This window comes from Strigops habroptila, chromosome 11 (genome assembly GCF_004027225.2).
Source record: "Strigops habroptila isolate Jane chromosome 11, bStrHab1.2.pri, whole genome shotgun sequence".
In the NCBI taxonomy this organism is placed as follows: domain Eukaryota; kingdom Metazoa; phylum Chordata; class Aves; order Psittaciformes; family Psittacidae; genus Strigops; species Strigops habroptila.
This window is the reverse complement of record NC_046360.1, coordinates 239,677-255,920: the sequence shown is the minus strand read 5'-3', so window position 1 is coordinate 255,920 and position 16,244 is coordinate 239,677. Positions and strand designations below refer to the sequence as shown.

General features: G+C 42.3%; 2 protein-coding genes across 9 annotated transcripts; one reads left to right on the top strand and one right to left on the bottom strand.

Annotated features, from left to right (window-relative positions):
- Positions 1-146: 146 nt before the first annotated feature.
- On the bottom strand, positions 147-9,955 carry LOC115614787 (solute carrier family 2, facilitated glucose transporter member 11-like). Of its 5 annotated transcripts, none has more exons than XM_030502111.1 (12): positions 9,650-9,955; positions 8,488-8,586; positions 7,305-7,465; positions 6,686-6,810; positions 6,293-6,422; positions 5,676-5,824; positions 4,540-4,727; positions 3,924-4,034; positions 3,709-3,810; positions 2,539-2,614; positions 1,942-2,069; positions 147-1,054 (listed from the first exon to the last, which is right to left on the bottom strand). In XM_030502111.1, exons 1-12 carry the CDS (start codon positions 9,665-9,667, stop codon positions 851-853), a joined length of 1,491 nt encoding a protein of 496 aa, XP_030357971.1. In that variant the 5' UTR covers positions 9,668-9,955; the 3' UTR covers positions 147-850. The 5 variants fall into 5 exon arrangements, with proteins under 5 accessions (XP_030357971.1, XP_030357972.1, XP_030357970.1 ...); XM_030502112.1 differs by lacking the exon at positions 9,650-9,955 and adding an exon at positions 9,331-9,621 and having other exon boundaries at positions 147-1,049; XM_030502110.1 differs by lacking the exon at positions 9,650-9,955 and adding an exon at positions 9,331-9,620.
- Positions 9,956-10,014: 59 nt separating this feature from the next.
- On the top strand, positions 10,015-15,383 carry CCDC117 (coiled-coil domain containing 117). 4 transcript variants are annotated; one of them, XM_030502122.1, is made up of 6 exons: positions 10,015-10,109; positions 10,383-10,711; positions 11,396-11,446; positions 11,813-12,046; positions 13,454-13,591; positions 14,136-15,383. In XM_030502122.1, the coding sequence occupies exons 2-6, from the start codon at positions 10,386-10,388 to the stop codon at positions 14,386-14,388; spliced, it is 1,002 nt and encodes a 333-aa protein (XP_030357982.1). In that variant the 5' UTR covers positions 10,015-10,109; positions 10,383-10,385; the 3' UTR covers positions 14,389-15,383. The 4 variants fall into 4 exon arrangements, with proteins under 4 accessions (XP_030357982.1, XP_030357980.1, XP_030357984.1 ...); XM_030502120.1 differs by having other exon boundaries at positions 10,027-10,109; positions 10,380-10,711; XM_030502124.1 differs by lacking the exon at positions 10,015-10,109 and having other exon boundaries at positions 10,123-10,711.
- Positions 15,384-16,244: the final 861 nt, after the last annotated feature.

Below are 16,244 nucleotides of genomic sequence, written 5' to 3'. Positions count from 1 at the left end.
AGAAGGGAGATAAACGTAAGAGAAATTCAGTGCTTACAGAAGCACTCACTGAGTAATGGAACTGGGAAATGCTGACAGCCAGGAAAAGCTGTAATGGGTGAGGTAGGTAGGACCAGTGTCCCCGTAGTCACAGGTACGGACACGAGTTTCACAGAGCACACGCTGTGAAAACACTGGATGTAATTAAGATTTACATTTTGACTAATAAAATATGAGTAATTTCTTTTGAGAAAGAGCCTTGGACAAAATTGTGGAGATGAAGCAGAAAGCTCGTTCAACAGGTCCTTCGGGCTCCATGTTCTCCTTTGGTCTGTTCTGTCAGACCATCTTGAAGGATCTGTGGAGGTGAACACTATTTAGTTCTTGTCCTCCCTGCTTCCTAGTGCTTTTTGTGATGTTGATCTCAGTCTGCCAGGAAAACTAGACAGTCTGCCAGGAAACTACCAGGAAAACTCAGTCTGACCTTCAAAACTAGAAGCTTCACCCTGTTGCCCAGTTTCAAATGTTAAGATGCTAGTTAAGGCAAAAAAATAAATCCAGACTCAAACCCCAGAATCTGTTTTATTTGTACCCTTTTAGGAAACAAGTCTTTCTAATAAAATGTGTTACAAATAGCAGTAATTCAGACAGGCGCTGACCTGTCTTTGTACAGATACAGTGGTGGGGTCTAGATGAGGAATGTCCTTAAATCTTTCAAAGAAGTTATTTAAGTTGCCTTTTATTAAACATCCTCTAAACACACAGGAGGCTTGAATAAACTGCTTGTTCATGGCATTGCACAGCTAGTTTAGAAGATGCTGTTCGTAATCCTCATGGAAGTTCTGCTGCAGCAGTGAAATCCCACAGGTTTTTAAAACCCATCATGGAGACGTCTTCTTTCATAAAGCTCCGTTTCCTTTTTTTTTGTATTTCTTCCAAAATTAAGCTTGTGAAATTCATTTTTGATTGCCAGAAAAGATTTGTTTTTTGTCTCAGGAATTACAAGGAAGAGGAAAGCAGCCACGGAGGAGCACTCCAGTAAGCACACCAGGAAGCAATACTGCTTCAGTCTGTTCTGAAAAGGAAATTTATTTGAGTGTAATGTATTTCAAATCCAACAGTGGCGTTTGGAAAATAAAAAGCTTTTTGATTCACACCTAATGCTGCTGCTCAGATATTTTTAATAAAAAGCCATTCAACATATCCTTACCTTATATGTAACCTTTTACATTGGGTTTTTTAGATAGAAGACTACCAAGTACTGCGCAATACACTTGGTAGGTCTTTTATTAAAAAAAGGAAGGACATTTAAACCTGACTGAACAATCCAGAGTGTTAAAATTATTTATCTTTTTCTGAATGTTTGTTAGTATTTGTCAATGCTACACATTAAAAAACCAACTATCCTGCTGAGAAGCAGAGTTCAACTGAGACAAAAGAACTGTAGGGTCAGGCTGCCCAGTCACCTGCTGCTCCTTGCATGTTTTACTCTCAACTGGGAACACAAAGCTGGGGATGAAAGCCTTCACTGTTTTCCTAGTAATCCTCCTGACCACAGAACCCTCTGTACAGAGCTCTGGGAGCTCTCAAGAGCTGTGAACTGCAAGCCCCAGGCACTACTACACTTCGCCACAGAAGCACAAGGCACCATTAAGAGATGCGTTACCTGGATCTCTGCATCTGATGAAATTTTTCTAGTTCTGATGCCTTCTCTGGTTCGGTTTTTTTGATCTGAAACCACCCTCAGGCATCACTTCCCATTTTCATTTATCGTGGTTTACTATTTTTTTCTGAAAAATAGTAAATCCTTTAAGAGAGATTGGCTCTAGTTATACATGGTTGAGGGGTAGTGAGCACCCTATGTTTAAGTGCTACTGCATAAGGAAAAAAAACTGTGGTGGAGCCTGAGAGAAGATTAAACAAGAGGTGAGGCAATCAGGAAAATATGTTACACACACTTACCACTATGAAGGGGAAGAGCATCCCAATGGTGAAGAAACTAATCCAACTGATGGTCCCTCCTATCATGTAAGCAGCAGGACGTGACGACTGTATGAACAGTTCAGCTATCAGGGTATTTGTTACGCCACCTGGGGAGTGAATTTCAGAAACAAGAGGCTGTTACACTAAATGCCCATTTGTGGTATTTCCAATGCTAGAAAAATTGACCTGCTTTTGGATGTGCCACTGGCTGATCTGGTTCTATTGGAAAATATATATATTCATAAGAGCACATTTTTGAATCCACTGCCCATGCAGTAAGTGTCCTCCTGAGGAGCAGCCTCATTCCAGCACTCCTCAGGGAGCAAGGGAAAACCCAACAGGCTGCTGCTTGCTTCGTGTCTGACTGGACTGAACTGAAGGCAGAACTGAGACCCCTCATGCATAGCTGACCCACACTCTGAGGCTATGGAGACTAAATGCACCAGCACAAGGGCTCACTATGTTCCTTTGCCAGAGCACAGCAGCCTTACAGAAACATCAGTGCCTGCGTTAGAGAGCAGAGCTGCTGCCAGCCCCCTCACCACTTGAGAACATGCATTAATTACTGTGTCCTACCTGGCCCCAACCCGAAGCTCAAGATGAAGGCAAAGATCGATGTCATGCTCACATAAGGCACCCATGGGTACAGTTCCTGCAGCAGAAGAGAAGAAGGTTTAGTTCAGATTTTGAGAATCCAGTTTTAAAGTTTGGCTTAACAGTTACATTTTCTTTTGTTATTTTATTCCCTCTAAGATAAACAGTCATTCATGGCTGGTTTATTTAACAGTATTGCTTCAAAGAAATTAAATATTGTTCATTTAGTAATTTATACTAAATGGAGTCCAGTACTTCTGCTGAGATTTGGAATTAGTCCTCTGAGGCTAAAAATCGACACCAACATTGAACACAGCAATTACGTGTTGTTAACATTTTGTCAGTTTTTATTTTGGCATTTTACACTGATCCACAAGTTAGCTGCCACCAACCACTTTCACAGCATGAACAGATTCCTCGTGTATCGTTATTTATCTACACATAAATTTCAATAGCACAGTAAAGAAACATTAGCATTACTATATACATATGAAACTGGGTGCGTTAGAAAGACCAAACTTAAAGCTTGAAATCCCATTATTCAAAAGCAAACAAAGACATTTACAGAAGTTACAATTAGAACAATTAAACCAAGGCCTCTGCCCAAGGCTGACTCATCCAACCTGCTGCCTGGCCTAGCAGCTTGCTTCACCCCAACCATACAGAAATCACTGCAGGTAAAACGCGAGGCAGGATGTCGTCTTTGCATGATAAGTTTAGAGCATAATTTAAAGTGAATCCCTTTAGTGAGTTTCCAATAGTTTTTGTGAAATTACACTTTGAATTTAAGTGTCTTTTGAATTTCAGCATCTTGATAATATTGTTTGTTCACTTTACAGTTCAATGACTGAACACCGATGCTTAGTATCATCACTATGTAGCATTTCATCCTAAAATGACTTTAACAGCTAAAGTAAATGCCATTTTGCCATCACTTAGTTTTGTCAGCATTAAACGCAGCTGCAGCTTTAAGACAAATACATGATCAAATCTCTTATTTTAGGGAAATACAGCTGCAGAATTGATCAAATCTTTCAAGTGCTGTCACTTTTTATGCTGCCGTTTAAGCCTCTCTTCCAGCTTCTTTTGAGTGTCACAGATTTTCACCCATTACAGTCATACCATGTAATATAAATGAGTCCTTCTTTATACCTGGTAAGTCAGGGAGAACGTTAAAACAATGCTCCAAAGGGTCATAAGGAGATAACCCCCAATGATGAGATATCTTCTTCCCACGTAGTCAATCAGTAAACCCTGTGGACAAGACATCATTTTCCATTACTATGTTGATCTCATATTTACCGATGTTCCTATTTAAGAGGCATCTGTACTCTTGACATTAGCAGGTAAGATAAATTGCTACTTACACAAGTGAGGGCTGTGAGGCATTCACAAGCTCCGGTGCCGAGTGTCACATATGGGATTTGTTCTGCTGAGATCCCAGCTTGTTCAAAAATGTAAGTTGCATAGAAATAAATCTACAACAGGAAAAAAATAAACAATAATGGGTCTTTCCTGGAAGTTAAATCATCAGCTGGAAACAAAGTCAAGTTCATACTAAACACACAGCTTAATGTATGTTATATTTTGAGTTGTTAATTTGACATAAACAGCAAGAAGAATCTGTTTAATTCATACCTAGGTAAATACATTGCTATGATAAAAGCAAATATAATTATCCAACCTACTGAACATAATACTTCACGTTCTGAAACCAGACACAGCAGGTGAGCTGATCCACCTTCATCTACTTTCTCAGAGAATGTGCAAGTATTAAGTCACTCTTTAAAGAAATTTACATACTAGAAACACAGAAATGAGAAAAAATTGAAGAGAGGAACACAGATGTACCACTAAGATATTCTTTCCAACTTATCCCATTTCTATGGGCTTCTTTATGTGGATCTTTTGTGTTAATAAAAGGTTGAAAACCACATGGAAATTAAATCATTATTAAAGCTGTTTGTAGGTATGAAATCTTACAGCATTTATCCCACTGAGCTGCTGGCCCATAGTCATCACAATCACAGTAATGAGCTGCCATCTTACAGCACGGTCAGTGAATAACTGACAGGGCTTCTTGGCTTTTTCCCCATCCAAGGCAAAGCTTTCACGCTGTATGTCTTCCATCTCCCTGCGATACTCTGAAGAACCATGAAATCGCTTCAAAGCTAAACAAAGAAGAAAATACTCTCACAACTTCTGGAAAATATCTCCGTCCACCATGACCTGGCATCTGCTGGGATATGAAAACATTGCTTTTTGACTTGGCTTTTGCATGCCGGTTTCCAACATTTTTTGCTGTGGTGGATTGCAGTTGCTTCCTATGCTGAAGATCTTTCCACAAGACACACTGGTCTATCTACTAGTACTTTTTCCAGACAGGTAAAAATTCGTATGTTCCTCAGCAGCACTTCAAAAGAACAGAAGAGAAGCAAGATAAGTGTTTTTCCTTTATTTATGCATACAATGAAAATTGAATCGAATACAAGTATATCAATACTAAGAAGGTAAACCCCCTTTGTTAATGTCTCTCATTTATTTAGCATTACGAGGAGTATTTAGCAAAACGAGGAGTTTTCTGCTGAAACAGCCAATGAATCATTTTTTTTAACATCACCTCTTTTTCAGTGAAAAGGTCTCAGCTCCCAGCTACTATTTTTCAGTTACTTCTGCTACTTCCTTTGTATTATATTGGGTTTTATTATTTCTTACAGGAAGAGTACAATGGTATCACTGAATGGAAGAAAATATCTGGTTTAACTGATACTGAACCTGTGATATGACCTGAGAAAGTGAAAAACCCAGTGAGAAGTAGTTCAGGTATGTTACTTTGTCCAAGAGAAAAATTATGAAACCTTCAGAGATTTCACTGAGAGTAACAAAACACGAACATACATTTGAAAGGAGATAATGAAGTTTTAATCACAACCAATTACAGACTCCTGAGTTCCACAAACCCTGTTTTCATATAAGCTCACTGGAGGAAAAACATGGGCCAAAAAGCACTAGGCAATAAAAATGTGCTGTGTTGATACAGACAGAAGGAGAATCTGGAACCCAAGATACTCCTTGTACTCTTCTGAAGACACAAAGAAAGTATAAACACTGAAAATTACCTTTGACACAGCTCAGCTCATCACCCCTGTCAATAAGAAGATATCTGGGGCTTTCAGGAAACCATGGCAGGAATAGAAGTTGGGCAAATGCTGGAAAACAGCTGTTGGATAGCAATAGAGGCCAATACATTTCTCCACCTAATAATTCCCTGGGAGAGACATGGAAAAAGAAAGGGGGGAAGGGAGGAAACCCTACAATTAATTAGCTTATTGCTGTGTTGTCTTAAGCATTATTTTCAGGTTCTCCAAAACAGCATTTTCTAGCAACGCAGGAAAGTAAAAGCACATGGACATCACCTTCAGGTCAGCAGCAGCACTTGCTCTTGAGAATTATACAATAATTTAGGACGGAAAGGAACTCAGAGAAGTGTAAATGTAACTGGTTTACTGATGCTGCTCTAAACTGAGAATACCTCCCTGGGGAGATAGCAAAGATGGTGTGCAGCTGTGGGAATAAAGTGACAAAAAGAGGGTTTTCTTATTACAGGTAGACCTTGTAAAGTGTGAAGTTGATTCACTAATGCTAGCCACAATGAATATTTTGCAGGGAGCGGCAGGGAACTGGAATTCTTGACATGCGAGTAACACGAGGCAGGAAAACAAAATGCATTTCTAACCTCAAACCAATTATTTGTCCCGTCAGAATCCCCCCAGTCAGAAAGATGGAACTCCCCATGGCCATGCCACCTCTAAGATGTTTTGGGGCAACCTCCCCAAGATACAGAGGCTGCACACAGATCCCAACACCTGCAAGTAAATGGAAGAACATTTTCCTATTAATAGATTTTGCTTTGAAAGGAGTTATTGAATCAAAACATGTAAGAAATCAGACTTGGTTAGTTTCCTGTTACTTTAGCTGCCTTCAGATTCCAAGTTAGACTACACAAATTTTTGTCATCATATCTACAAAGCAGCACACAAACACGTATCACAATACCTAAAGAATCAGCAGTAACAATAATTTAGCATTCACCATAGTTTACTGAAATTAGGAACAGGAAATAATTCACCTGAATTTATGCCAATCAAAAACCTTCCAACAATCAGTAACTCAAACAATCCTGTAGGAAAACTGATCCCCATTAAAATGGAGGCTAGTATTGCTATAACATTATTCATCAAAAGAGCTCCTTTCCTAAATAGGACAGAAGAAAAAAAAGATTAAAAAATCAGGAAATCTGCAATAACATGCTCTTTAAACATCTCCTTTCTAGTAATATGGAAAAAATGGGGTTTATACTGAAGAAAGGAATGAGGGTTTGCTCATTTATGCTGTATCTATAAAGAATGCACATGAAATGTTACAGATTACACAGTATGTCCTTACTGGTATGAAGGCTGCAAATGCATATGCGGGACCTGTTTCCTGCCATGCAGCATGTGCATACTCCTACTTAGATTCCAATAAATGTCATGGAAAGACTAGCCTGGAAGGCTGTAACTCCAAGCTCACCTTTTAAAGTCACATTGGAGCAAACTAAAATTCTACTAGAAAACTCTGCTTCAAAGTGAAAACCATTTTTAGTCACCTAAGGTACATTTTCTCCCACTTTTTTCCATTTATTTACTTTCTATTCCAGCGAGAAAGTAGGAAAAGGAAACGTGCTGCTCCAAGCCTTCTGAACTCACCTGCCCAGACAAATTGCCATGCTGCCTCCAACAATGGCTCCACACAGGCCCCCAAGTGAAAATACAGAAGCAATGACAGACCAAAGAAAAGTCAGCAGATCTGGATTCAGTGCCTCGTGATAACGATTAGTCCAGGTTTCATTTAAGAACCTGTGTATGTGCTGCAGAAAAGAATGATGAATGTGTAGCATTATGTGTAATCAGAGGCTTCAGTTTTAGCCAGCAAACAAAGACTTCACAGAAGAACAAACTGCCTGGCCTCCCCCTCCGTTCCAGCATATTATATGTTCTTTCACAAACGGGTTATTTTAACCTTTGTAACAAGCATTTGATGCTGTAGCAAATTCAATCTTCACAGTTTCAAAAGAAAATAAATGAGCTGACAGCAGATGATAGCCATCACTTTCACCATACTATCTGCTCAGAACCTCTGGAGTCACCCACAAAATATGCAGAATCCTTAAGGCCAGGGCAATGGACCCAAAAGTAACAAGTAGGTGAAAATACCTACAAGACACTTGGACACTACAGATTAAAGTTTTGACTCTCTAAGATCTTTCTCAGTAAGCTGCCTTGCACTATAACTATCTTTTCTCCATGTTATTCAGTGACAGGACACATGGGAATGGTTCAAAGCTGCATCAGGGGAAACGGTGGTGACATTTTACAGAAAGGGTGGTCTGGTCAAACACTGAAACTGGCTTCCTGGAGAGGAGGTCGATGCCCCAAACCTCTCAGCTTTTAAGAGGCATGTGGACAATGCCCTTAGTAACAGGCTTTAACCTCTGGTCTGCTCTGAAGTGGCCAGACAGATGAACCAGGTTGTAGGTCTGTTCCAACTGAAAATGTCATACTCTATTCTTAATGTTCTGCGCTATTTTAGTCAAAAGTGTAAGTGGAAGATGTTCCTTATTCGGTCAGTTAATCCTTCTAAAACAGACTTTAACAGAGGTATTTATGTGGCCTATTTGTCACTTTTATCTGACACACAATACCTCTGATAAGAGGTACAAACAAATGTACATGAAACCACTTTGGAAAGCAACAAGAATCCTTCATAGGAGAGGAAGCCTGCTTTGGTGCCATTGTGATCACAGTAGAAGCGCGTTTGGCCTCTCAGCCAGTTAGACAGGACACCTCCGTCACTGGAGAACAACCCTGTGAACAAAAGACCATGTTTTACCTGGGTGGGGGCATTGATGATGGAAGCATTATACCCATACTGAAAGGTCCCTCCAATTCCAACAGCACAAACAGCCAGAAACAAGGTCCAGCTGGGGAGCTAGAGAACAGAACAGAGTAATGGGAGTTAAAAGAGATAGAGCCTTGAACCCACATCCATGTAATATCTATGAGAAAACTGTGGTGAAATACATCACGTATTTAGTTTTGAACAGTGAAAGCATTCATTTAGAAAACTACATAAACTCTCAAACACCTGCAGCAAGATAAAAAATTTCATGCAGACTTTGGCCGTGATCACTGACATCTTTTAGAGATGCAACAATTACAAATCCAGGTTCATCGTAAGCAACACAACCATTGCACTGCTGATGGCACAGTACAGTTCCCTCGAGAATATAAAGTGCTTCTCTGAATGACAAGCAAAGCAATGAATTAAGAGTAAGGGCTGCAGCAAGCACAGTAGAAAAAGTAAAATCAGAGGTGGTACATATTAGCATTGCACACTCAGACCTTTCTGTTAACCAAATACTAACAACATAGTTTTTGTGTCTCGTAGGTACGACCTGGAATCTAGAAGAGACAGAAAACAAACAAAACCACCCCAAAATCATTAACATACATCACATTCCTGACAGCTTTGACAGACTTTCACGTCATTTCAGAAACAGCTTCCACTTTACAACACAGCTAGATGTCTAAGGAAAAAACAAAACTTCATGAGCTTGATCATCCAATCTAAACTTAAAAGTAGACATGAAACCAGAAAATTTCATGTGTGCATCACTGTTAAAGCTACAAACTCCCTGCAGGACCCATCTCCAGAGGCCAAGGCAGTACTTACCTTGCTGCGTGGACCAGACCGTCTCAGCAGAGGCTGGGACTCCATTCTTAGTATGGGCTGAATCCGATTTCCTTTGCAAAATTTAGTAAACTACACTACAGGGATAAAAGGTGCCAAAGAATTAAGTTGTTATTGTATTAAAACAGGTTTCTGCCTTCCACCTCTAGCCTTTGGGGTTCTTCTCAATGGCCCTCGACTCATTACGACGGCGTGTTCCGGTCCCGCAAAGCCTCACAGGAGCTGCAGAGCGTTCCCCCGCGTCGGAGCACAAACCCTCCCGCGGGCCCCCCGCGCAACGTGGAGAAACGGCAGCGCTCACCTGGTGCGGCGAGGCCATGGCCCCCGTCTCGGCTCGGCTCAGCGCCTCGCTGCGTCCCGCCGTGGCGGCTCTCGGGGCTGAGCCCTCACCTCACCGGGATTTGGCGGCCCGCCCCAGCCCGCGGCTCTGCCCGCCGCCCGTGGAGGTCACGCCGGGCCGCAGACAACAGTGTGTCTGTCCGGGCGCTCCCATGGGAGCCGGGGCATTGCCGCTCTCGGGGACCTCCCGCAGCGGAGCTCGTGCTACCCCACGGCCGTCTCGAAGCCGGCGAGGCTCCAACGCCCGCGAGCCCCCGCCGCCGCCGGGACTACAGCTCCCGCCGCGCCCCGCGGGCCGCTGCCGGGACTACAGCTCCCATAGTGCCCGCGCCCGTCTTCGGCAAGCGCCGTGAAAGGCCTGGAAAAGACTCGGGTTCTGGCGGTGCCGTCCAGCTCCGGGCCCGGCCCGGCCCGGCCCGGCGGTGAGCGCTCCCTTGGGGGGCTGTTCTGTGCTGCGGAGCCGGGGCGGGCTCGGTGGAACCCAGGCGCGCCGAGGTGCCGCCGGGCCGGCTCACTTTCGCCGCCGCGGCGCTTTGTTAGCGGGGGTCTCTGCGAGAGCGCCCCGGGCCGGGCCGGGCCGGCGCCAGCGGCTGGAGGGCGGCCTCGGGGCGCGGCGGGGCCCGGGCTGGTCCCCTCGCGGGGCCGCCCCGCTGGTGCGGACGGGCGGCGTTGATGTCCTCTTTCTGCCCCAGCAGGAAATGGCAGCGCTGGGCAGGTCCTGCCAGGGCGTCCCCGCAGGCCCTGCCGTGGAGTTCCCGCAGGTGCCGGCCTTGGCCCCCGACCGCCACGGCCCGCAGCCCGCCGGCGGCGGCCACGACCGCCTGCAGCCTCCCGCGATGATGATGATGATGATGGCCGGGAACGGAAGCGACGGTACCGATGGCGGCGGTTCCTCCGGCCTATACCTGCCAAGCGGCTTCGACGTGGCCTCGCTCGCCGCGCTGGGCAGTTACAACGAGGGCTCGCCGGTGGCCCCGGTGGGCTCCTTCACGAGCGCGGCGCACCCGCAGCAGGGCTTCGGCCAGTAAGTGCGGAGCCAGGGGCCGCGGCGAGGGGGAGGAACGTGTTTCTCGGCTGCAGGGGCAGCGTGAAACAGGTTTTCTTCTCGAGGCGGGTTATAATGTGTTTTCTTGTCGTAACGTTTCACTTGTACAGTGCTAGAATTGTGCTGCATGCGTCTTAACGGCCTTCAAGTTTGTAGGTGGGGGACTGAGGAGGTTCCTAAATGGAAAGAAATGCGATGAGGTTTACTGACATCTTGGCATGACCTTAAGTTCATGCACATTTTATTTTAACTTGCTCTTTGTCATATGCAAGCACAAAAAGCTATTCCATAAACTGTTCTTGTTTGGTCATCATTAATTTGAGTATGTTACTGGGAGACAAGGTATTAAGAGACTGAAGCTGGATCATGTGTTGCTTCCTTAAGCATTTTATCAGAACTTGGTCTTGCTCCTTGTGGAAAAAACCAAATAACATAAAGGAGGAGAAACTAGCACAAGATTCTGCTCAGAAAACTGAGTAATTACAGCCGCCTTTGACTTTCTTTGGAACAAAGTGGTCATTTATTGTCCCTTCACAGCTGGTGGCAGACTGCGACTGTTGCTCTTAGCAGCAAGTGAAATTTTTAAAGGGAGGAAAATACTATTTGAAATCTCAATGTCACTGGAAGGTAGAATCTAAATAACCATTTGTTTTCCTTTTGCAGTGGCTCTGTTCGCTGTGGAAAGAAGCATAAGCTAGAAGAAGAGACAGAAGGGTAAATTAAATTTGTCTTTTGTAGCCAGAAAATACTTAATTTGCTTTTTGTTTTCGGTAGAGATTTGAGTACATCTCACCCACAACATGTACAGGAAGGGAACTTCTATCATTGTTTCAATTTGGAATTCTTCCCCCGAGTTGCACATGAGCCCAAATCCATTTCAGTTACCTAATGAATTGTGTAGTGCTGGTTTTCTTGCATGGGTACCCACATTTTCTTAGGAGCAGCGTGGATTCATGTTCTTTGTGGAGGTTGTTTCCATAGTGTGTCAAATCTGTTGACATGCACATGGCTTTCTGTTAACATTTATCTTTTGACAGCACATTTCTCTTTTGACAGCTGTAAAATTACTTTGTTTCCTAGTTGTCCTGTGCGGAAGAAGAGACTGACAGGAGCCAAAAATTGCCCTTTGAATCCCAACACTGAAGAATGGATTCTCTGTGCAGGTCAGCAGGCGGCTGGGGAGGTAGCAAGTCAGTATGGTGGCAGCGGTCCTGAAACTGCCATGTTAGAAATTCCCTGTGAAGAAATGGATCAGACAATGGGGGAACAGCAATGCGAGGTTGCTCGCAGGAAGCTTCAGGAAATTGAGGACAGGTAAATGCAGGGATTGAGTAGACTGGCTTTGCTGAGCTTTCCCTTTTTTGGTGGGCATTAAGGGGTAAATCTAGCACTTAGCAGTGTAATAACACTGTAATAACCTTCTGTTCAAGCGCTTTCTTTTTAGGCTGCCTGTGGTCCTAAGGGGTCTTAGGGCTGGTATTATGATCTGAAATCGAGGGTGCAATAGCAAGAGATGCTGAATAAATGACCACCTTTTCACAATCATGCAGCATCAGTATACCATAATGGGGTTTTATGCTCTTTTGTGAGTTTCTGGAGCTCAAATTTGAGCTGGTCAGACTTGAGCTCAGCTTTTTTCAACCAACTGCAGCTTGTTCTATGATTAATACTTCTGAATGCTCAAGACAGATGTGAATTTGTCAGCATAGAGAATAACAAGAACCAGAGATCTCTCTGGACATATGCAATGAGACTGAGGTTCACCTTGCTGTTAAATAGCAGATAGCTTGATATTGGGGTAATGGGGTGGCTGTGGGCAGTCTGTTGCAATCATTTAATAAATGTACTGTGCATTTGTGCCTTTGAAAGATTTCTGGGAATGTTGTGTGTATTTATCAGTTGATGGCAGTTGAGGTAGTATTCTGAAATATCCAAAATGACCACTGAAGACAGTTGTTAGGAAAGCCAAAAGTTTGAAAGTTATAAACCAAGATTTTTTTTTAGATGATTACTCCATAGATGATGCACGAAGGGAAGCAAGGTACTGCTAGATTGTTTCATTTTTTCACAGGTAAATCAGAGTAGTGATGTATGTCTTTATTATCTGGCTCTATCTGCAGTAATGCAGTCTGCTTTGGACCTCTCAGAGGATTGTTCCCCATCCTTCCGAGCTACTCTGCTGAATTTTCTTTAAAAGGTTTTCCAAAACCAAAGGAGATACCTACAGTTTGTTCTAAATACTTTTTGTGCTGTTTTAATCTCTGAAGAATTGGTGCAACATCGTTAAAGGTTAAGAACTGTATTCAGCAGCTTTTCAGTTAAGATACGGGGAATTGAGCAGGTGAAGCTACTGCAAGACTGAGACTTGCTCTTGTAATGCAACCAAATGACTCAATTTCCCCTGAAGTGAATTTATGTATTTTCTTTTAGTGTTTGTCTGCATTGCACACTGCTGGACGATGCAGGGATAACAAAGCTAGCTCAGGTACCAGAAGTGGCATAGCTGCTCAAGTGGCTTCTATGGGAACAGTTGTTCTTAGGGTATATTGGCCCAAGAGAGACTCATGTTAACATGGCCCCGCTGCTTCTGGTACCCAGCCTAGGTTGGATATCTACACTGTACAGCGCAGTGCACGGACATGAAACTGTAGTCTGCGGTGGATGTGCCTGTTAACAGAATGCTCAATAGTGTTTATCTCCCTCTTCCCCCTCCATTCCTAGGATAATTGATGAAGATGAGGAAGTTCATGCTGATGGAAATGTTAGCAATCTGCCCACTCTTATCCTGTCAGATACCCTTAAAAAAAGGATGAAGAGGGATTTTGATGAAGTCCTGACAAAGAAAATAATAGAATCTATGTAAGTTCTGGAGGAAATCATGGTGCTATGTAGCTAACACATGCAAATGAAAAGAGACACCCAGTCTCATGTTTGTGGAGATGACCTTAATTACTGCATGATGCAGCCAACGCTGTGTAACAAACCATTCATCTAGTCAAAAATAGGAAAAACTGTCCTGATGTACAAGAGAAGTAACTGTAACTCTGTAGTGATCATCAAGCTGTTTGTTTTGTACTTCTCACTTCTAGAGAGTGAAATTTGTTGAATAAACCATTATATCTTGATTTTCATGTATGTGAGTTTCCAAAAGAAGGTGGTCCTGAAGTGTGACCGACAGTGGTCATTAGTTTGGCGGAAAAGAAAAGAAAATACAGGCTTAGAACAAGAAGTAATGAAACTGGTTAAGGAAGAGGAAATTTAGTAGGGGAAAAAAGAAAAAAACGTCTATGGATTCTGGACCTATATCCAGGCTAGCGGAAAGGATGAAGATACTCACAGGTCTTCTGCATTTAATAGTTGTGATTGGAGAACTTACATTTAACTGAGACTCCATCCCTTCTAGGAGCCGTCCTTCTATGGAGCTGGTGCTTTGGAAACCTCTTCCTGAATTTCTCTCAGATAAACTGAAGTCTGTTTCTGTTAAGAACTTCAAGCAGCAGAGTATAGAAGGGTGTCAAGCTAAGCAGTCAACGCCAAGAGCTGCTTTTGACCCACAGACTGAAACATTCCCTGCATCACAACAGACTGCCATGTCTCCAGATCCATATGCTAGTTTGGGAATATCTGGGTGTGCAGAAGAAGAAATGGAGTTGTAGGTACCAGATTGAAGACTGAAAATGGTGAGCTTCAGATGGGTTTTGTTGCTTTTCTTTAATTCCCTCTTTCTTTCTGGTTTGATATGTGAATCTGAAATTTTATTATTTGTTTTTTTCTTACTAACAATCATAAAAACCTGGATTGGCCAGACACAAGTAACTGAAAAAACTCCCAAGATTTCTGTTCTCTGGCATGTTAAATATTCTTGTTTTTACTGAGGAGGTAATCCAGAGGCCTTTGGAACAAGGAAGTAGCTTTCCATCTTGCTTAATGGTGGAATATCCTCTTAATTGTCCTTGGTAAAGTATAAAATCCAAATTTTGAATGTAACTGTGGCTTAAGCCACATCTTTCACATACTGAGCCATTAAGACTTTGGTGCACATACTATGCTTGGTCAGTTAGTTTAATTTGAATTACAAAAAGGTATGGAAAGGAAGAAGTACTTTTGAGTCTAGACATAGAAGAGCAATCCCTGTGATAATACAGTTTTTCACACTATGTCATCTGTGGCTGGTTTGTACTTGATGCAAACTCAAATGTAGAAATTGCACATTCTGCAGTGTGGTGGAGAAGTAATGTTATAGCTGAGCATAACCCTCTTGCTTTGTAGAAAGTAAAACCAGCTACTAGCTTGCAAAGTATTACTAACTTTAGTCGTCATCTTTGGTTCATTAGCTCCTAAACTGTGCTTGTGGGTTTTTGCTGCCACCCTCCCTAAATGATGTAAAGTCTTGAAAAAAGTGGTTCTCAGCCAATTGATTCACTTACATTGTGCTGTGATTTTTTTGTGTGCATCAAATTGGAAAGTCAGCTAAAGCCAGTGTAACTTTTGATGAAATAAGTGGCATCCTTTAATTTTTAAAAACATGGTAAGCAAACCAGATAACAGCCACTTTCTGGCATAAAGAGGGTCAAATGCTAGTTATCATCTGTAATGAAGTCCCAAACTTGAGGACTTGAGACTGCTGGCACTGGTGGTGAAGATGTTTGTCTTCTTTCTGAGGGAATCTATACTTAAAATTTAAGCCAGAGCATGTGCCATTAGCATAACATCACATAGTTCATACATATGTATGCCAAAAGGATTTTGTACCCAGCTTAGGGTGTTAAGAAAAGAAATCCTCGATGAGTTATTGCTTGTACCTTTCCTCAATGCACAACAGTTCCATTATGTTTAAAATGCTTAAACAAGGCAGAGAATCTTACCTTCTGTTCTTAAGTCCTTGAGCTTTCTCAGGGATATCTGAATTGAGGCTTTTTGTAAGAAATTCCTCTCAAGGTAATAGGTTCTGTTCAGTTTTAGCATCCCAGTCTGTTGTTGACATTTTGCTAACATAAAAGAGCAAGTACACAGTAATGCAGCTGTTTGCGTAAGAAAATCTATTCTTCCTTTGCACAGCTAATTGATAATCTTTGTGAAGGTATTTTTTACTGTTGAATAACCTATACTCAATAGTTTAAAATCAAGCTTCTCTTTTTGCAGTCATTGCTTCGCTTCTTCTGGCTGACACCAGAAGCTTTGTTCAGAAGATACCCCTATTTGTTAAACCTTGTCTATCTTGCTGCTCTTGTTGAAGGTTGTGTGAAATTTGCTGTGTTACAGAGCATCACTCAAAACATTCCAACACTTGAACAAGTATTACTCTGCTAACCAGGATATAATTTGACCATTCTGAAACTTATTACTAAATTGGAAAACATGTGCAACTTTATTTTGCTATTATGTCTAATTTCATTTCAAGGTCTTCTATAAATCTCTTGCATGTGCTGTGTAAAACTTGTCATGTATTATTAAGCTGCTGAGTGTGCTTAAAATCTACAGCCTTTGACATGCTACACTGCCTGAGTATAAA

Bases quoted from the DNA above. Each gene is read 5' to 3' on its own strand.
- LOC115614787 (XM_030502110.1), bottom strand. From the start codon at position 9,375: ATGGAGTCCCAGCCTCTGCTGAGACGGTCTGGTCCACGCAGCAAG. The intron at 6,423-6,685 runs GTGAATTATTTC...ATTTACTTGCAG, and splicing joins TTTGATTGGCATAAATTCAG to GTGTTGGGATCTGTGTGCAG. The intron at 3,811-3,923 runs GTAAGTAGCAAT...TCTTGTCCACAG, and splicing joins GCCTCACAGCCCTCACTTGT to GGTTTACTGATTGACTACGT.
- CCDC117 (XM_030502122.1), top strand. From the start codon at position 10,386: ATGGCAGCGCTGGGCAGGTCCTGCCAGGGCGTCCCCGCAGGCCCTGCC. The intron at 10,712-11,395 runs GTAAGTGCGGAG...TTCCTTTTGCAG, and splicing joins CCGCAGCAGGGCTTCGGCCA to TGGCTCTGTTCGCTGTGGAA. The intron at 11,447-11,812 runs GTAAATTAAATT...TTTGTTTCCTAG, and splicing joins CTAGAAGAAGAGACAGAAGG to TTGTCCTGTGCGGAAGAAGA.